The following is a 22,331-nucleotide window of genomic DNA, read 5'->3' on the forward strand; positions in this document are numbered from 1 at the left end:
TAGTCATCACCCCCTGCGCTGCAAGCCATTTGGTTTTCTTACATCAACCTTTGAAGATGGTTTCATTGGGTGACATTTACACTGTGACTATATGCAGTCATCGGAAAAAGTAAGTACATCCCCTATTTGGACAAGAAAACAAGGGATTCAACTCCCTAAGAAGATTTGCTTTTCAATCATTTGTGCCACAAAAATATTAGCAGATGTAATTATTACAGAAAAGTTTTCAGATTAAAATGAACTCCTTTCAGCTTTACCCTTCTTCACAATTGCTCACTACAGCAGTTGTATGAATTTTTTTACATTTTTACACATTTTTACACAACCCTAATCCGATGTGTCTCCTGCCAGGTTTAAATTGGGGAGCTTTTGTCTTTTAGGCAGATGTGTAAACCAATACACTCTGTCCCCACACAGTCGCATGTTAAAATATATACAATAAAAAAGTAGCTCTAACAAGCCAACACTTCATATTGCATTGTTTTCATTCCATCTAATTTTAATTTGCCATTTATTAATAATCGACATCTTTTGTAGCAGTTTTTTTTGGAACACCACCACATCTACTAAACATTTTCGCCAGAAGATGGCGCCAGTGTAAATTAAACAAGTAAAGCTCTATCCCAGCGCTCCTTAATGCAGGTAGAATCTACAGGGAGCCAGTTGTGATACTTTCAAATTGAACAGAATGTCTGGTCATCTTTAAGCCCACGTTCAATACTCATTTAATTTTCTGTGTGTCTTAAAGAGATCATATTATGCTGGTGAGAGGTCCATTTAGCCTAAATATTACCCTAAGTCTAGTGTGCTAGAGCACTGATAGCAAGTGGCATCTTAAATATTTTACTATTAAGGATTTAGAATGTCATAAGGGATAGAGACGCTTCGATCTGCTGTAGCAGTGTTGAAGTGAGTTTCAGTAAGGGCACTTAGCTAAAGTAAAATGCAAGGGAGGGGAAAGTGCGCAAGGCTTTGGAAATAGGCATGCAGGCAGTAGACCAATGCAAAGTGTTAAGCGCGGGACAGACAGGGTTTAGCCCACACCACTCTTCCTCTGTCCAGGAGAAGACCCCGAATCTCTTCTGTGAGGCGGTCACACTCACCAATAATGTGAAAACCAGACGGAGAAGTTTGTCAGATGTTTAAACTAATCGTCGCTTCATTAGACACACGTACCGTCTTTTTTTCTTCTTCTTCCCAACCTTGTCACACAGTCTACAGTCAGGTTACAGTACGCTATCCACGAGGATACCTGGTGTGAGATGCGGCAATGTCCCGAGGAATATGCCCACGCGTAAACTCTGTCGGATGCTTTTGGATTTTGTCGCTGCTCACGTTTGCGGTGAAAGTGATCGACGTGGACACGTACAGCTGTCATGAAGTGAGGACCGCTTTCCAGCAGGTCGGGCCGCTGAACCGGGTACCGGAGACACCTGTCACAGGTGAGCGAGTGGGTTTGGCACCCACGGCGAGGAGCACTTTGGCTAAAGCGCACTATGTGCGTCTGATAGCTTTCCAGAAGCATTTTAGTCTTAAAACGAGTGAAGTCATAACACTAAAGCAAACGCCATACTTAAAAGGTGTAGATGATGTCACGTTAAATCAGCCCAGGATTTGACTTTAATTTAAAAAATAAATAAATAAAAGTCCTTTAATGAATGGGCTCCTGATATCGATTACATTGCTCTTAAACTATGCGAATGTGGATCACTGTGAATGGCCTTATAAGAGTTAAACGTTCACTGAGGTGAAAGAAGATATTGCATCTGTCTTGTTTTTACCATATTGGTCATATTAGATGGAGAATTTTGAAATTGTTTTGACCAGAGCATGTGTATATAATAATACGATGGATTGCGTGTCCACTTTCCTAGGATGATTTCTGTTCTAAACAGTGTAACATACCGACAAATCTGACATGATCTTAAAGTGAGTGAAGTCTGTCTGAACATGTTTGTCTGTTTTTTGAAGTCAAATATGTCTGTCATCTTTCATTCTTGTGTTTGTGTTTTCTTTATAAATCATATCTCTCAGCTATTATGTACACATTTAAGCTATTCATATATGTGTGAGTCCTGTCTGATATTAATTGGTCTAATATTATAAAATTTGCAGGTTCACGTGCCATCCAGCTGAGACAGGGTTTGTGAGCTACAACAGATCGAGTGTGACGCAAATAGTATCATATGATGTGGACAGTGAAAATAGTGATTGATTTGAAATCTCCAGGTTTCTTTGCAATTATTAAAGATCGACACACACAAACTTAGAGCGTTTTATATGAATAATTTCTCTTCATAGCTACAGCAGTGCTTGGAAACTATTTTAAAAGCCTTAAAGGTTTTGGGGTCTGTGCTTTCCTCCTGCACACCGAAAAAAAATAATAGAAAAACAAAAAGAGTTATTTTATGAGGATAAACATCAGTTCAATCTTTTCTTGGAGACATTTATGAACCAGTTTAGACATTAGTCCTGCTGTGGTAATTTTGCTTTTTTGGTAGTAATACTGTGATACTTTGTCACTATTAAATAAGGATGGTGTCAGTTTTAAGATGGAGCAAATTAGTGGCCAGTGACTATATGCAGTCACTGGCCACTATATTAGTTACACTTTGCCTTCAAAAATTCCTTAATTATTCATAACACAGATTCAGCAAGTTGCTGAAACATTCCTCAGGTTTTTTTTTTAATTGTTTTAATGCTGATATGATAACATCACACAGTTGTGACCCATCCATGATGAGAATCTCCTGTTGTGCCACAGCTCAAAGGCGCTCTAAGGGCTGAGATCTGGTAACTGTGGAGGCCATTTGAGTGCAGTGAACTCACTGGCATGCTCCAGAAACCAGGTTGAGGTGATCTCAGCTTTGTGACATGTTGCATTTTACTATTGGACCCACATCATTACACCAACACCAGCCTAATATAAGGCAGATTTGATTTGACCAATTCTGACAGACTTCTGTTTGTTTAATTTTGGTGGACGTGGGTGAATTATAGGCTCAGTTTTCTTTACTTAGCTGGCAGGAGTGGCACCTGGTGTGATCTTCTGCTTCTGTGCTGTGCTTTCAGATATGCTCTTCTTTTTATCTTGGTTGTAAACAGTGGTTATTTGAGTTGCCATTGCCTTCCTATCATTTTGAAGCAGTAGGGCCATTCTAATCCAGATAGCTGCCACACACTGGATCCTTTCTCTTTTTCAGACCTTTCTCTGTAAACCCCAGAGATGGTTGTGTGGGAAAATCCCAGTAGATCAGCAATTTCTGAAATACTCAGTCCAGCCCATCTGGCACCAACAGCCATGCCATGTTCAAGTCACTTAAATCACCTTTCTTTCTCCTTTCTGATGCTCAGTTTGTCTTGACCATGCTGAAATACACAGAGTTGCATAAGTGGCTGCTAAATGCATATATTTTAATTCAACAAAGCAATCTCCTACGTTTAACAGTCATCAGTATGTCCTTTTCACCCTATTCTACTCTTTTTTTTGTGTGTGTTATGTTATTGGTACTGTTATTATTACTAAAACGTTTGATGTATGTCTGCTGCATGAGGCATTTTTATCTTGTCACTGCAAAAATCAGTTATGTTATTTGACCAGAGGTGATCATTATTTGGCATTCAATGTCTGTATATTGCTGCAGGCCAGAATGCTCAGTGCAGTAGTCACATGCAGGTTGGTGGCAGCTTAAGTATCAACCAGTTAGAGTCTGCATGCTGTAACTGGGAGAAGTGCAACTGATAGCTGAGTGGTAAACATACCAAGAGGTGCATCCAAACCACTCGATATGTTTGTTTAGTAGGGTGTCACTATTAGCAACAGGGAATATTCCTTTGCAAGCAGTAGTTAGCGCTTAATGACAACGAAAGGACCTTCCAAGCATGTCAGCAGTCTGAGACAAGACCTCTGTCATAAACTTTTGCACGCTTAGCTTCTCAAAGAAGCTACATAAATATCTCATTCTGCCACCTGAGAATAAAAGATGTCACACAGAACGATGTGATGGTATGAAATGGTCTTTCTTCTTAACTGTAACAGTTTTATTTTTGCAGAATGAGGCAGTTGTAACTCCTTAGTCTGGACTATAAGTTAATAAAACATTGCTTTAGTTTCACTGTTGCATTTTGGGCTTAAAGCTTGTTTTTCTTTTCTTTTTTTCTTTGAGTGGGTGTTTTGGGTTAGATGCAGTCTTGTCTTCAAAGTGCTCACCAATGGATGGGGTTGTCAGAGTGTAAGATCTGGTGTATATGTGTGTATGTGTACACAATTATGCTACTCTGCTTCAGTTCTCAGATGAAACGCCAACAAAAGCAACGCTTGAAATTTGAAGTGGCAAGACTTCAGTGCTTTTCACAGTCTGATATTTGTTTTAGGATACAGTGCTGCATTTCATGTGTGGTGAACTGATTTTTCACAAAGTGGCAGGAGTGTGGCAGCCAGAGGTCCGTCCAATTGAATGATCCTGTTTCAGCAGGAAATAATTCTGTGTAAAACCCAAGTGAGTAATATAAGATGTAAGGACTGGCTGAATTAATTAAGGACACTTTAAAAGCTTTTGATGTTTTCAAATTTATATTAACACCAATATGATGTTTCATTACCAAACAATTTGCTTTTTAGACAATATTTATTCCCCTGGCTACAATTTATAGTGTAAGGGGTGACTGCCTCAATGCTGGATTCATCATCAAGGGAACCTTGATAATCAGTGACATGAAGTTGCTTATCCTCTGATTTATGGCCTCTTAGGTGCAGTGGTGGAGAGCCAAACACTCCATACTGTGATTACTACGGCATGCTGATATAACCCTTCTGGAGATAGATCATTTGGAAAGTAGACAGCAAGAAGTGCTGCTCGCAGACACATAACTTGATGAATTGGGTTCCTGGATAAATTATTTAGATATGATCAAAGTATTTTACAGCTCAGTTAAAACCTTTTAAGCAAGCTATTTGATCAGGATTGTATGCGTACCACACTCACGTTTCCCTCCCATTTCTGTATCGCCACGCTAATTCACTGAGTCATTAACAACTGTTTTAGAGAGAAAGAGAAAGTGTCTTGTGTGTTTAATGCAAAAGGGGTGAGGCCGTGTTAATAGAAAGGCGAACGGGAACTCAGTGTGTTATCACATGTCGCCACATCCTTAACCGTTTACAGTGTTAAAGGCTTTGGCAAGCTCTCAAAGTGCGCCACAGTCTTTGATTGGCTCTGGCTATGTTGATTCCTTTTTTTAACTTGGCTTCTCTTACTGAAGCTGTGCACACATGGAGCACACCTACTCCATACAGACTTTATTGAGCACTAGTCCATTTCCTGTCTGGCAGTTTCTCAACCATTTTTTTCCCCCAAGTTGGAATGAAAATCAAACAAATAACAACATAAAACCCCAAAATCTCCAGTTTCTTAAAACGGAGGATGTAAAATCGTAAAAATAAAACAAAAATCTTGCATGGTCTTTGATCTTTTTGCTTAGATACTCCAGCCAGTGCTGTCCAGACTGAAGGTGAGATTACCCTGTCTGAGTAGGTTTTCCCATCTTATTGGATTTCAGTCTGACCCAGTCTTGTGTTTCAGATGATTGTGGTCTACGTTACCCTCCTGGCTCACTTATGTGGTGGGAGAAAATGTGATTTTATGATGTCATTTTATCTACCTCTCAAATATAACCATGTACAGTACTGTGCAAAGTCTCAAGCCACCTCACATTTCTTTATATTTTCCTAGGAAAATGGAAAATAAGTAAAGTGATTTATTAAAACATCCTAGGACATGTATGGAAATATAGTATATAAGGCAACAAGAAAGTTTTTGCAACTGCAACAAGCTTGAATATCAGTATTTAGTATGTATCAACTACTTTATTATGATCAACAGAAAAATAAACAAGCATGCCCATCTGATATTATGCTGCTTCATCAGGTTGCATCTGTTTGCCTGCCAGCCTAACATCTCTCTTTCTGCTCTGTCTGTTGCCCTTTAGTGTGGTTTTAGACTCTTTAGACTCTCACTGTAGGCTGTTCCAGATTGGGGTATGGGAAAGTTAAACATTCCATTTGAGTTTCAAAGTAGTCCAAAAATGCAGGTATGTGGCAGAGACCCTTTTGAAATGTGTTTTGGTTCAACATGGCCTATCCAAAGCATCACAAATCTGTATAGAGTAAATATCCTGAAAGTTCAGTGGATCTTGGGATTTCAAAGGGAACTAACTTCCTGAGGCAGGAGAAGGGTAACTGCATTAATTACTTACTTTCTCACTTTCTAACAAAGTTATTCTTGTTCTCAGAAAAATATTAGAAAAAAAACAGCAGTATCAGGAAACCACAAATCACCTGCTCATTAGTGCATACCAAATCCAAACAACATTTCCATACCATACTGAGGCGATGTGAGCTACCTATGAATAAATTAGTACCAGAGTTGGTGCATGTATTTTTGAAAAGTGCAACATATCTTCTTCTTCTAAGCATTATACTGTAGAAAACTCAAATGTGATACTTTAGTATTACATAGGCGTGGCATATGAACAGTGGTGAACAGTGGTGAACAGCAGTAGAGTTTCTTCACTCAGATGTTTTGGCTTGTTCAATGAAGGGTGCTGAGATGTTGCTGAAGGGATCATGGCTAACAAATCAAGACCCCTGAGCGATGTCATTAATGGTAAATTACCCCAGAGGTATTTGTCATCTGAGGACAATTAAGGGGATTAGAAATCAAAGTTGACGTCTAGAGGGGTGTGTTAAAGTTCAGCCAGGCAGAATGAGCAGTATGTAGATTAGGCACTAATTACAGAGCTCAGTATGATGGCCAATTGGATTGCGTGTAGAATCACATAAAAAATACATACCTTCAACTTGTAGACCATGTACAAAGAAAATCTTGCTGTATTTCTGCACCGCAGTATTCTGCACATGTTTCTTATATAACATTCTGATTGCCTGGAAAGGTTGGAATAAGAGTTTATCAGTTCTTGTAGATTTTCAAGATATACTAAATATGCAGTTAATCAATGAATTAATTCATTTTTGGGTGGAGTGGAGGTAGTAGAGTGGTGTATAGTTTGGAGAGGCTGGCACTAATAAAAAGGCAGGAAGCTAAGCTGGAATAGGCAGAGTGCTTTATTGAAACATGTGCAAACAAATGTGGAAATACAGTATATAAGGCAAAAAACCCCAGAGTCGCCAGGTAGGAGGTTCGTGGAAGTCAAACATGCAGAGGTTGACAGAGGAAGATGATAGGGATAGGGTGAGGTGGAGGCAGATGATGTGCTGTGAAAGAAGTTTTTCCAGCACCCCTGCAAAGTGTTTTTGATGGTACACAGAAAATCATCAGTACATAAGTATTCATTTTCATTAATAAAAAATGTATTTGTACTTACAAAGTCACTGATTTGCAAAAGTTTGTGTAAGGAATTTAAAAAGTAGCACTTAATTAGACAGAAACAGCATCATGAAGATGAACAAAGATTGCAAATTCATAACAAGGTTACAAAAAATTAACAATTACATAATGAAGGGTGACCACCACGATACTTGTGTAAAGCTGCGAGCCGTGGCTGAGATTGCAGAGACAATTGCTGTTTTATATCATAGAGGAAAAGAGAAACAAAATCTGGACACTTACTTATTTCCCAGCAATAAAATAAATAATAAAATAAAACGGCTGTAAATGCCACAAAGTTTTTGCTAGAGTTTGTTAAGCTCCTTCATTTAAATTTGAAAGCCTGGAATTCAATCCAATTTGGGTTATCTGATTCAAAATGCACTGTGACGACGTAGAGCCAAATGACAAAAAAATTATGTATAGATGTGATTTTATGCGGGAATGCCTTAAAGGCAACAGTGTTGACACTGTGCAACATATGAATCCTTCCACCTGAAGGTTTGAGGCATGATTGGGAAACTGCTGTTAAGTCAACATCCTCAAGCACTTTGACAGAGCTGAGTAGTTTGCCAAGTATAATGGGGGAAATTTGCTATCGTTTCTATCAACTGTTGCTTTTTCTGAATGTCTCCTTTTGTTTTTTTGACTTTGCAGAAGTTTTCATTCATGTTGTAACTGAGCAGCCTTATAAGACCCATGTTGCATTCAAGTGATTTAATGTTAACCAGTCACGCAGCAATGAAAGACAGGAATAAGATGGGTTTTAAAGATTTGTATGTTGGCTATACTGCAATTACAAAGGCATTATGGTTAAAACATTTTCACAAAGAAGATGAAAATTGATACATACACTACAATATGTCCGGTATTGTAGACTTCAGTGAGTCTTGGGCCTGCGTTCGCAGGTTCCATACTTCTCCTTCAGAAAGCACCAAATAAATATTCTAAAAGATAAAAAAGAACAAATTCAGGAGTTGTTCGCTACGACAGGGGAGGAAAGCAGTGGCATGGGCTGATTGCAGGAAATGGCTCAGTATATTTGGGACACAGTCAGCCTGTCCTGTCTGCTGCGGTGGCTTTAAGAGTCAAAGTCTTCCTGAGTATCACTTACTCCACACAGTTACGCGCAGTGGACGGAGAAGCCAGGCTAAATTCCACTATGAGTCCCTGGATATTACTTTCATATCACAGATAACACGCAAACACAAAAGAGAGAAGGAGCCAGCCAGTGAATTGAGCAGGGTCAGGGACAGAAGAGGAGAGAGGACATGCACCACATATAGGGAAATCTTAGCCTAAAAATAGAGCAAAAACAGTACTTGATGTATTTTTAATGTCAAATAAGCATAAATTAAGCTTAATTCAAGTATTTCCCAGAGTAATAAATGGCACTAAAATTGTTATTGGATGTTTTATTACAGGATCAAATGCTACAAATGTTTGTGAAGCACTTCTAAAACTAACGGTTTGAGCTTTTTTTTGCATGTCATTTGTTCTATAACTCAACTGTTTGTCCACGCTAAATAGGTCAGAACGAGTTAACTCTAAGCACATGCTTGCTCTGCTTCTTAAAGGTTGTTTACTGTAGTAGTTGCTGGATGGTTCTTAACTTTTTCATTCTCAGAAAGTTCATGACTTTTGTGCAGCGGAGGATGTCAGCTTTAAGTTAATCATTGTTGGAAGATGGGATGTGTATGTTTAAATTACCCCTCTGCAAACAAATAAATGTTAGATCAATTTGGGTCTGTTTACCCAATTTGAGCTTTATATGAGCATTTTGATTTGATTTGGGCTTTTAAAGTGATTAGAATCTCAATATTAGGCTCCATGTAATAATAGCCAGGGCCAATACAGAAGGACTGGACTGCTACAGAGATAGAGATAATGAGCTGTAAGGGGCAGGACAGCCAGTTATGACTTCACTCATCTGGCTCTGAGATGGGAACAAATGGAGCCTCACTGGGTAATTAAGAGACACCCAGGCCTCACAAGGATATGCCAGGCAAATGGGGATGAGGGAGGGAGGGAGGAGAAGGGAAAGAGGGATTCAGAATGAAACCCTATTGTGTTTCATGGTGGGATTTGGACAGTGAGGCACTGGTCTTGTGGTCTGTCCTTAGGCCATGCTTTAGGCTCTGGTTACAACACCTGCCTCCAGCCACTCCTGTTCAGCCCTTCCCCCAGTAAAATGAGTTATCATACCAGACTTATACATTATGAAAATGGAAAATGAGCATGGGCACTTGTGCAAATAAATGTGGGAAAGGGCCGTTTCAGTGACATTGTAATTGTATTTATAAAGTATTAAAAGCACTGGTGAGAAGTAGGTAACACTGGTAGAGTACTACTGTACAAATTTCTAGCTGAACTAAACTACGTGTTTGTAATTAAACTGTTCTTTTTTATTGTATTAGCCGATGAACTGGAGTATTGTGATTTCCCACTGTTGTTGCTTGTATTTGTGTTTGTGCTTGTGTGTAAACCTTTGTGTTTGCATTGCACCAGTGTACATCCTGATATGACCGATGTGCTCAGTCACATCAAACTGAGACAACAATATATTTAACAGGAAAGTATTATGGCTGGAAACATGGATGATGACTTTCACTTCCTGTCCTCTGGCTCTTCTGTCTGTTAACGTTATAGCTTGTCTATATTTGGATTGACCAAAAAAAGAGAACAGCAAATAAACTAAACCTGCTTTTTTACTTTCTTAGATGCAGATCTGTTGTTTTGTAAGCACCAAGGCCCATCCTGCTGCACCCGGAAGATGGAGGAGAGCTACCAGTTTGCTGTAAAACGGGAAACTCTCCATAACATTCAGGCCTACACCCATGAGATTAAGCATGTGATCGCTTTCCATGTCGATGCCTTCCAGGGTAAGTTCATATACAATGGGGGTCAAGCTAGGGCTGAATTGACCTGAAACTGTTTTTTATGTATAGTATAATTATTCAGCGTGTTGGTAAGTTGTTATGCTTCACCTACGTATGACATACCTGCCACTGCATGGGACTGATAGCCCAGAGGGGCTAGCTTCTGCAAAGAATCAAGCTAGAAAACCCAGCGTTTGTTGACCTGTAACTGAACTTTATTTCCTCTACTAGAATCCAGATTAAACAATAAAATAAACAAATATCTAAGTTTATTTGCTTGTTTCCAGGCAAGAATATTTATTTGTAAGTTTTCACTCAGATTCCCAGGACCTTGGTAACTGGCGTGCAGGCAAGTGTAACTGAGGAAATGGGCATGGTCCCACATCTTCTGTGGGTTTGGCAGCAGCAGAAATATGAAGCAGGATCACTGAGGGTAGACGGGAAAAGAGACTATGGAGGTCTTTTCCTTAGCCTCTAGTGTTTTGTGGAACATGGTCTGCTTCAGAACGGTCCAGTCCTGCTCCTGGGACAGTAAAACAATGACTGCAGTCCTTGGAAAAAGAAATTATAGTAGTTTTGAGGTAGGCTGTAACAATCCTTGAAAGTAATAGTTCTTTTTGCTTTTGTTCTTTATTTATTTATATCATTTTTGTTTGTGATGCCTCTTTGATATAAAAAAAATCTTTGCTGTAGACAAAAGCCTATCTTGCAAGTTAAAGGTCTTTGTGCTACACACAACTAAATCAAGCAGTGCACCAGTTTCCCAAGTTTGCCCTCCCTCCTCCACTAATTGCAGTGTCATTTAAATAAAAAAAAACAAATCTAAAACAGACCAGGTTTTTCCTCCAGTACAATGCCACTCGGTAGGAAACATGCCTCGGATGTTTTAGTGCTACAGGAATTTTAGTACCATGCAATTAGTTTTATATGGCCACAAACTGCTTTGATGCAGCATTGGCCAGATTTTTGATACAAAGGAAGCAAGAAACACTGCTGGTCTTGGTGTCTAATATGAAATAATGGAGTAATAATGGGTAAGGGAACGGTCCTGCACATCGATGCCATGGAAATTACTGCTCACGTTTAACTCATGTATGTCATCTGGAAAGTGTATACCCATCCACATAATGTTTCTTGAACTAAAATGAAAGCTATGTGAAATTCCACTGCTTTAACACAAAGCATTTTCATAAGTGTTTAAACGTTTCTAGAGATAAGCTCCTCTTACAGCATGCTCATAAACCAATTAAGTGAAATAGCTGTGTTTGTCCTTTTCAGGGTTATTATTATTCCTCCCTCCTTACCTCATGTCTGAGCCTTCCTCGTGAATGAAGATCAGGTGTTCAACATATCCTGAAAAGGCCAAGATGGAAAATAACAATGGAATAACAATAGAAACTGGATGGTGCCGAAAATGATGATGTCACTAGGCTTTAATTTTCAAGGCCTTCTAAGGACAGTCTCTGAGCTGTCTGAGAGCCTGTAGTGGAATGTGAAGTAGCCGGTGCCTCATATACTGAAGTAACAAGAATATGAATTCGTCTGATAACATTGGTGCTGTTATTTAAACTCTAAATGATAGGAAATTGTTTGTGGATCACCTTTTCCTCCTTTTTCTTTTTGTTTGCTCTCAGCTTATATTCAGGTGTGTGCAGCAAATCTCACGACGGGTGCAGTGTCTGAGTGTTTTTTTACACTGTTGTTCGTATTATTTGAACTCAAAGCTCTCATGCTGATTGGTAAGGTTAGCCAAAAGGATGTGCACACTGGAAGTTACATGGGGGTGTGTGAGGAGTGTGTCTGCGTGTATATGTGCTTTCGTTGGACATCGTTTGTTTTGACAGCCTTAAATTTCCTACTGTGCTTTGTCTTATGTGGGAGTTGCCATGTCAGGAGTATGACCCCCTAAATGCAGACCACATGTGCGCTTGTGTTCGTGTAATAATGTGAATAAACAGGTTTGCTTGCTAGCTTCAAAATCTTGAAAATATACAAATAACCTTAGCTATAGTTCTTCCACCTCATCATACCAGTGTCCTGCCCTAAAACCCACAGCCAGGTTATTCATTTTCAGGCATCAGCCCCTCTCTTCCTTATCATTCATTCTTCCTAACATTAAACCTCCCACAGGATCCTCACAGATACACCTGGGTCAGCTCACTACTCTCCCTCTCTCAACCATAGCACAAACAGGCTCTCCTAATCCATGTCATAGCTGATAAGGAATGGTCATTGGGCACTGATGGTTGGTAGGTGTCAACCACAGAGCCCGCTCTAAGCTCGGTCAGCTTAAAATTGCCATCAAGGGCTTTCGGCTGTCACCCTGCCATAGCCAATCAGATCTGGCGTGATCTCGCTTGGAAACTTTTCTGTGGCCTAATGTTTTCTTGCTTGTTGTAAGGATTCTTACTAGGATTTTAGTAGATTCTTGTTCAGGGAACTCTTGTTTGCAAGCTGTTGAACAGCAAAATGAATTTCATGTGTTTGTTTGTCTGTGTGTGTGGTGTCTGCGTGTGTGTGAGAGTGTGAACGACAGGTGGGAATGATGAGCAAGAGAGTAGGTATCTGGGTATATAGTCACGAGGCTGGGATGGCAGATGTCAGGAAAATGCTGACACTTTTGATCACTAGTGACACCGATATGAGAGGGGGGGCCTGACTCACAGCTAAAGGCCATTAATGTTTGTGTAATATAGAAATTTTGAACATGTGTACATTACATGTGCAGGATATTGTGTGTCTGTGTGTGAGCATATACATATGCACCAAAGACATGTAAGCATGTACAATATTTACCACCTTCACTTGACACTGTGGCCACCTTGAGGCTCAAGTTGTCCTCACAAGACTTGACAAATACTTTTTCAGAGAAATGTACTCTCTTGGCTTAGATATCATACAAAGTGAGTGCACTACATTTGAAACTTTGCAGTACGTGCCCTTTGAGGACAAGGAGTTAATTTGAGAAAGAGTGACAGGGACTGAAAACCACGCCATATAAAGAACGATTACTTTTCTCACTGAGGTGGCATAATTAGCTGATCCTTGTTTCATCATCCAGGAACTCTCCAGACGCCTTGTCCTGGCAGGCTATGCGTGTGCTTCTGTGTGCGTGTGTGTGCGCGTGTATTTCTGTACATGAATTTCAGACCCGATGTGATCGAAAACCACAGTCGAAGACTTGAAGATACTTGAAGGCCTCGGCTTTTAAAGGCAGAATGCAGAATAAGAAGACGAACTAATGGGGAGAATAGATAATGGGAATGCACGATAATAAGTGAGTCACTGTGAGATTGTTTGTCTTCCCAGGTGGCTTAGTTCTGCCTACAGTAATTGTCCCCCTGCCTTTTGGGAATTTACAGCTCTTCTAATTGCCTTTTTAGACAGTAGTTTCCATGTTAGTTGCTCTTTGCACTCACAACCCCATGCCTCTCATTTCCTCTCTCTCAGCACTGACAGGCAAACAAGAATACCTAGCCTGAAGCGTTTTAGTTTAATTAAAAAGTTTGCTTAATGCTTTCTTTATTTTAACTGTCAGAATCATCCTGGGTGGCCCACACAACGCAGCCTTTGTTGAGCCAACAGGTTCATTTATTGCATGTATTTGATTTGATTTATTGCTTTTGCATATGATTGGAAGAGTGAGTCACTTGACTGCTACATCCTGTTTTCAAGCATCGTTTATCCATCAGATTCAGGTCCCTCTATCTTTATTGCAATCTCTGGATTTGTCTGCAATGTCTTTCACTAATTTTATCCCGTCCTCTCTCACATTATCATTTTTGTTCTCTCACTTCATGTCTGCGTGTATATTTCTCTGCAGATGTTTTAAACGACAGGGTTATTGCTCTAGAGGCTGACGTTTGGACACAGAATGACATTGCTCGGCGCTATGAGCTCATGCTCAAATTAGGGAGGATATCCGGAATCGGTCCCTACATGTCTCATTTAGTCTACAGGGTGGAGGGAGACTGTGTTTATGGACTTAATATTGGAGCAAATGCACTGTGTCTTTCGAAGTGCGTGTGTACTAAGCATGTTTCTATTGCAATGCCTTTCTAGTCTCCTGAGTAAACATGACACACGAGGACAGGATGCAAGAAGGATGCTTTCAGAGTTTGGAGAACTCGGCCTCACTGGGGAAAAGTGGGGAATAACAAAAGGAAAAGAGGGAGGAGCAAGGGAGAAGCTCAACGTGCCATAAAGTCTTGAAGTTGGGCTCAAATCTGTCCTAATTACCTCTGCTTTTCATTTGCCCTTCTCACCTCATGAATGTGTGAGAACCCAGAGAGCAGGGACTGGGGCCTTGAAAGTGAGCAGAGAGAAATAAGATGAAGGGAGGGCTTGTTGCTAAAGGAAGGAGCACAGTGAAGTGTGCACAGGTGTGTTTGAATGTGCTTCTGTCAGGTGTCTACCTGTGGGAGAATGTGTGCTTTTAATGCATATGTATGCCTTTAAAACCACTGAGTGAACAGGCTTTTTCTCTGTAGAGTCACTACGTGCTGCTACCCTCTTGACAACTTTCCTTTTTTATCTTCCCGGGTGTCTCTCTCTCCTTCTCTCTCTCTTTCTGTGAACCATGCTTTGTCAGCATTGGTTGCTTAACAAGAGCATGCTGGGCTCAAGTGGGCAGCGTGCCAATATCTTGAACTTGCTGGCTGGCATGTGTGCTGCAGAGCGCTCTCATGTCTTAAAGATAACATGGCTGCCAACAGTGCACTCTGCAAAATAGAACCATAACCATAAACACATCTCTGTTCTCCGCTGTCATATTTAATCCAAAAGTCTTCTTTTGTTTTTCTTCATTAGCCACCATCTTCCTCAGCAAGCACGCATGCATCACAATATTAGATTGAATGCCTAAGCAAATACCATAGCGGTCTAGATATCTGTCCAGCTTTGTGCCAAGTTCTATTGCAATGATTAGAAGGAACCTTGGATAAATATCCAATTTTTTTTCCCTTCTCAAGAATTATTTTCTGAGGCTGCTTAATAAATACTGTTTTCTACATTCCTGTTAGAAATAGTTGTGAGGCTATTTGTAGGACTAAGAGCACAATAAGCATCACACTCAGGAAATTACTTGATAATAAGACAAAGTCATATTTCCCAGTGCTTGTTACCAGTCCAAGACAGTTTGGCTTTTCTGTAACAGATTCTGTCTGGCTGGCTGATAGGATTCATACTCTGCTGCTGATAGGTTCAGCCTGGCTTTTTCTTATGTTATTTTCTTATGTCTCACTCTGCTGCACTCATGCTTTACTGGCTGATCTGTGTGTGTGTGTGTGTGTGTGTGTGTGTGTGTGTGTGTGTGTGTGTGTGAGAGAGAGAGAGAAATGTCGTTTTTTTCAGACATGGGATAACTCACATTGCTGAGGCATAGGTCACTTCTATGTTACGTTTCACATGACTTCATTCAGACATAATCAAAGTGACAGAGTGGACCGTACTGTGGCATCTGATGCTGTGAGGGTCAAGGTCGTCGAGAAAAGAAGAGACATCCTGCTTAGTATTTTCTGAAGACCTTAGTCTGAGACGTCTTGATGCATGCTCAAAGGCTGAGACCCACGAGTTACCTTCCACATTGCCATCTGTGTAGCCTGCTTGCTTTTTCATAAATGCTGTCTTCATAAACTCTCTTCACATTAATGCATACCACCTCTCTTTTATTAAGTCACTGTCCATCTCAGCCAAAAGCCTCCAGAGTTCCTAAGAAACTGTTGAGCTATTGAGGAATTTTGGGTGTGTGGTCATAATCTTGCACGACCCCACATGTCTACACTAAAAGCAATATTTATGCCCAAAATGTGTACTTTAAGTAATTTGATTCAATGTAAATTTTCCATGTACCGGTAATTTTGGAACATTAATACAGTACAAAATGTTAAATTTAATGGGATAGGTTAAAAGAAATGTGCTTGATTAGTATACATTCAGTGTATACTCAGCATATTTCACTCAATGATTAATTATTTGAATAAATAAACCTTTGATTTTATATATTTCAGCTACATTTTACCGAGAATTATTGCTTCATGTTTATAAGGGCCAAGAATCATTTTTGAATGCATCTGTTAATGTAAATGCTTGTACAGTGATTGCTAAATGTTACTAGAGCTGACCTACTAAGGTTGCTTACACAAAGCTTACTCCTTAGATGTAGATGTGTGCACATGTGTCCTTACACAGCAGCTGTCAGTCAAAATGTTTTTGAGAAAATGCCTAATAACCAGAACCCTTACCACAGAGGTTTAATATCTCTGAGGATGAGGAGATATTTTTGAGGGAGATTAATGTGGATTCGACCATAATAAGGTCATGCTGAGGCACATAAGGGGATATTGGTGAGCTTGGGGGAATGGCGTGTTGTACTTTGCAAATTGGCCAGACTTCCTGTGAAGGAGAGCTGTTTTCAGCCAGTACCTGTGGGAGAATATATGCTCTTAATGCATAAGTGGATCAACATTGTGATCAGCATATGCCTCTGTAGTATGACTCACATGTTTGCTTCAGCCCAAATCTGTCTTTCTCTTGTGCCTCTTTTCCAGCTGAGTGTGGGAATGATTTACCAGATCACTTCCACATTCAAGTCAAGTCATTTTGCTCATTACACCCTGTCACAGACACTCCTCTGCTTCTTCTGTTTCCTTTTTGCCTCTGTGGCTTCTTTGTACCATTAACGAGTCCCCACAGTGGGATTTAGTCACTAATTCCCAGGTCATTCATCCATTGTATTAGGGGAGGAGTTGCAGTAAATGATGAAAATGGTCTTCTGACTCTTTCCAGCTGTGTCCTCTTTATATGATCAGTGATAGATTGTATCTGCCGCATTGTAAGCCAAGATGAACACAGGTTTAAGCCTTTGAGTCAAGCACAGTGCAGTCTATCATTGGTAAACTGTCACCACTTTGGGTTTTGGGATTATGATGGGAATTTGCCTTTAACATGAAATTTCCCACTCGTGGGACTAATAAAGGTATCTTATCTTACCTTATCTTATCTTATCTTAAGAAATATGTTTTGCGTAGGTCTTGATTATTCAGTATTATCCTTTTGTTTATTGTAATCAGAAAATACAAGCATTTTATTTTGTTTTCATAGCGTACTGGACTTAGACATTTATACAGACCAGTTTTGGCCCCTAATTTAAACAATACGCTTGCACCTTCCTGTATGCCTGATTTATGATAAAGCTGATAAATGAAAACAGAGGCCACACCTGCTTAGAAAAGTGGAAAATTCTTTATTAGAGTCCCTTTCATCTTGGATTTGTTTAACACCTCAGTCCGTTTAAGGGTCTGTTTCATGTTAATCATATGTTAGCCTAAATGTTTCCTTTCATTTTTTTATGAATATCTGGAGTCCAGTCTCTTTCTCTGGCTGTCTCTAGTTTAGTCTTCATCAGTTTCCACTTAAGTAATGGTTTATTACCTGGACATTTTTAAAATTTGTCACAAACTACAGAGAGTTATGCATTTAGTTAGGTTTAGCTAGGCACTTTTGTTCAATTTACCTGTGTGTGTAAAAAGGCATCGCCGGCTAATTTGAGGTTGCACCGGACCTATATTCTTTTGCAAATTAAATCATTTCACTACTTAATTTTTGTCAATAAAACATTAAGTGCAATACAGTTATGCAAATTTTTGATTGTCAATGCAAACGGTTTCTGTGTGTTGTGATTTCTCAAGGCATACTTTCAAGTAGGGCAGGGCAATGTGGCCAAAAATACTTATCATGATATATATTTGAAAATTTGCGATAACGATATAACTGACGATATAATTTACGCAAGACAAAATACTTTACAACTCCTCAACTTTATTAGTGCGAAAAAAAACCCCTCAATGTATTTTCACTTAAACAAGCAGCTGTTTTTTTATGTGCATTAAAGTTATATAAAAATTTAACAGTGCAAATGCAAATTCCTTGCTGACAGTTTAACCAAAAGGCATTTCCAGTGGAAATTGGCCAACATATCCTCAGCATAACCGTGTATAATATCTACAAAACTTAAAAAGAGCTCATACACAAACAATGCGGTAATATTATGTTGAAGCACAGTACGTATTACGAGGCTCCTGACTACGGTAGCTGTAATGCTCTGACAATCCATCAAGCGGTGTGGGTTTGTAGCTTAGCAAAGTCGTACTAAAACATTTTTTGACAGATTTTTAAGCGCCGTGTACCACATAAAATCGGTTTGGTAATAACAACGGCCCGCTTGCATGCTCTACCAAAAAATGTGCTTTGGTGTGTATCTGAGGGATGAAAGCCAAACCAGTTCTACACCACTGAAGTTGCTGCATTTTTACAAACCAATTCTGGTTCATCTGTTTTATTCAACGATCCGCTTTCGCCCTTCTCATTCTCTGTTGCCGCCATGCTTTTTCTGCCATGTGCGTATGAAAACAAAGGCACTGTGCATGTGCGTTTTACCAATATTCTATTGCTATATTTTATTCTTTTATCATTGCCTAACAACTTACCGGCATTACAGTGGACGGTATGATATGGCCTAGCCCTGCTGTCAGATATACAAATATATCAAGTTTGTATGTATATGGGGAGACTAATCCGAACAAAACTTGGAATGAACCTTGTCACACATACAGCAAATAATAACATACTTGAAATGCATTTTTAATTAATTCCATGTTGTTTCACTTTTTTATATATTATCTTTACTTCATTATCTCTGTTGTTTTGGTGTCCTGTTTCCGTTTGCGTATATAACTTGAACCAAAATTAGCATACGTCAGAGGTTCCCAAAGTGCGGGGCCCGTTCACAAACACTTGTAATGACTACTCCTGACGGTTTGGAGATGTTAACTCTTTATACAGTAAAGTTACTGTACTGTTTTTGAACCCATTTTGCACAGAGAGGCATTTTTTTTGAAAAATGTATTGATAGCAATGTTGAATATTATTACACAGGAAAAAAACAACTACACATAAAATAATTACACCATGGCGCCTCTGCCTTTCTAAATGGAGGGACAGTAACCGCGTGTGTGTATGTAAGCGTGTAAAACCTGAAGATAGTAAGATTAACAGCAACAGTATTCTGTCTCTATCTGCCATTCTGTAATTCATCTCATGTAAACAATAACGTGGCGCACAGCGTGACGTGAAAAAAGGCACATACCTTTGACGTTGCATGACAAACTCTGTATTCCTCGTCCACAAGTAAACGCAAGAAAAAATATTTTTCTTGTAAAATAAAGGGGGGGGGGGGGGGCTAGCAAAAAAAGTTTGGGAACCACTGGCATACGCCATGGAATTTTGTTTGAGTCACCACTAAATACAAAGTGAAGACTTTGAAAAAGCACTGGAGATTTGGCAAAAACTGCACATAGATCAGGTTTTTGCTAGTGAACTACAATAAACAGAGAATTTTAATCTTTCAGAATTAAAGGCAATAATTTGGTGACATGAATCCTGGGAAAGAAAAATCTGTCTTTCTATTGAATATTTGCGTATATGACCATCCCTACACCTTCTGCACTCATGCAGCCCCCTATCAGAATCCCAACCACTGTGTTCACTGGCCTTTTCAATTCCTTTCACATCTTTATAAAGTTTCACAATCTGAAACTTTTGTATGAGCTCATTTTCTTACTGCATGGAGCAATGCTACATTTTTCACAATCTAAGCCAGAGTTAGACAAAAGTATGTCACTCGCTGGTCCTTCTCTTTTCTTTTGTCATACAGTTACTCAGAATGGATGCTGTCTAATCACTTTTCCCATGGTGTTGACTGGGTAAAATATATTTTGTTGCTATGGTCACACTTCTAGTAACACTTGCTGCATTTAGATGTGCATACTTGTAATCTATATACCAATAAATTAAAGAGAAAATGGGACATGACTAAACTCCTATGGCCCTCTTAATGGTAAGTACCAGAGGTTCTGTCCATCAATCTGTCAACAGTCTCTACCAGTGCTGACTGTCTACATTTCCCCTTTATGGTATTAGCCACTTTAGCAACCTTCACCCCACCACTCTTCCCTCAGCCCCTCACCCACAGCTCCTGAGCTCTGTCTCCTCTGTCCCTGTCGTTCTCTCATCTGCTCATCTGCTCATTTCCCTGCAGTCGATCATGTTTCCCCTCTTTTGCCAAAGCAGAAAGCATTGCCCCCCTCCTCCACCATTCAGTCTCCATGTTCAGTCTGCCTCCCTGCCACATTATAGGGCAGTGCACTGTGAACACCGCAGGATATGATTTTTTAATTTTTTTAATTTTTCTTTCCTTACCTATTGACACAGCAGGGTTGCCATTTAGATTCCTGGAATGCTTATAGTGAAACATAAAGCCCCCACACCTCTCCCTCATTATTCCAAACGTTCACCTCCTGATAGGACAAGACAGGCAAATTAGGACTTGGAGCCAAAGGTCAGCTACATTATGTGCACATACATTTTGATTGTATATAGGCTTTCAAAGAGGTTTTTCAACTCAGCGTTCTTGGCAGGAGGCCAGTTTTCCAATTCTTTTAGGTCTAACTTATGTGAGCAGCATGTCTGCGCCTGGTGTTTGACAGATGAGTCATGTTACCACTTTAGATTTTAGATGTATGATTTTGCTGCACAAGTATGATGAATCAACAGATTAATTCAAAGACTTATTAATAGTTTATTACCATTAAACTGCGAGATTGTGTGACACTGCAGCTCTTCCATGTAACCTAAGATGACCAGCAGTGCGTGGGAGATGATGGACCTATATACAGTATTTCTGCTAATTAAAACAAGAATATGTAATCTACACATATGTCACTATGTCACATAACTGTGTGGTGACCTGTCTGAAACCCAAGCGTGTAGGATTAAAATGCTTTGCCTGAGAACATGGTTGGTCAGGTTCAGTCAGGACTGATTGCCAAGATAGGAATGACCCACAACTCCATGGTATGAGAACAGTGTCTCCGGTCTCATTATCACGGTATTACCACATCTCCAAGCACACGGAAGCACACACACATCTACAGGGTCACATATAGATGCTTGAAAATAGACATACATAGTAGCAAATATGTAGATTCTCTCTGCTTGTGCTCACGCAAAAATTGAAATCAGTGTCATCTGTGATACCCTGTATGTCAGGTTTTCATAATGGGATTTGGATGTAAAGTCCAATAATGGTTGTAGGGTTGCAAAGTTTTTTATGCACACACGCAAGAACTCGAGCCCTCAAGTGCATCATGCAACACTTGTTTTTATTACTGTTTATCTACCAGCTATCCCACAGTAATTAATTTTAATTGAATTATAATTATATAGCGCCACATCACAACAACACTCACCTCAAGTCACTTTATATAAAGTACAGACTCTATAATAATACAAAGCAAACCCAACAATCAAAGCACTTATTGACAATGGAAAAACTCCATTTTAGGAGGAAGAAACCTCTGGCAGAAACATAATTTGCCAGGATAACAGAACAAAGTTAGATTGCAATGCAACACCTCTACAAGCATGCCATTTCCATTATTAGATATATACCCTCATGGGACAAAATACATTTTCTGGAGTATATTTACCCAATGCAAACATATATAATTCCATCCATCCATTGTTTTGTCCACTTGCCCAATTTAGGCACACCAGGGGGCTGGAATCTATCCCAGCTTTTAGGTTGGGAGTTGGGTTAAACCTTGAACTTAATATGTTTCCTTTTATTCTGTTTCTCTCCTGTTTGTAACTGAACTGGACGTAGTATTTGTGCAGCAGATTTGGTGGAATTTTGTCCGTTATTTTATGAATTCCTAATTTTCAAGAGGAGACTATCAGCGGTGCAGCAACCAGAGTTTCAGTGATGTGAAGTGAACAGGCAAAAGAACTGTTAGCGAAGTGAGCACTTATGAATTAAACAATTTCAAACAGAAGGCAAACATTTGAAATGCTACCTTAACGAGCAACAGATAGTTGCTCTAATAGTTATTTATTAGAGAGTCACCCAAGGTATTCAGATGTATCCTGGAATGTCCACCAGCAACCCATTGTCTATAATCTATAAACCAATGGATGAAAGAAAGTCTGGAATTTTTTCAAAGACTGCTCACAG

At 39.5% G+C, this 22,331-nt stretch overlaps 1 protein-coding gene across 2 annotated transcripts in view; it reads left to right on the forward strand.

Moving 5' to 3' along the window:
- Positions 1 to 27: 27 nt before the first annotated feature.
- gpc5c (glypican 5c) overlaps positions 28 to 22,331 on the forward strand; it is a 99,414-nt gene continuing 77,110 nt past the window's right edge. The window contains exons 1-3 of one of the 2 annotated variants that reach the window (XM_035906158.2): positions 28 to 109; positions 1,215 to 1,442; positions 10,103 to 10,264. In XM_035906158.2, coding sequence (XP_035762051.2) covers positions 1,271 to 1,442; positions 10,103 to 10,264 — 334 coding nt within the window. In that variant the 5' untranslated portion in view covers positions 28 to 109; positions 1,215 to 1,270. Of the gene's footprint in view, positions 110 to 959; positions 1,443 to 10,102; positions 10,265 to 22,331 lie in introns of those variants that run through there. The other variant, XM_006786544.3, reaches the window with a different exon arrangement.

This window comes from Neolamprologus brichardi, chromosome 18 (genome assembly GCF_056152115.1).
Source record: "Neolamprologus brichardi isolate AB-2024 chromosome 18, ASM5615211v1, whole genome shotgun sequence".
Lineage (NCBI taxonomy): Eukaryota > Metazoa > Chordata > Actinopteri > Cichliformes > Cichlidae > Neolamprologus > Neolamprologus brichardi.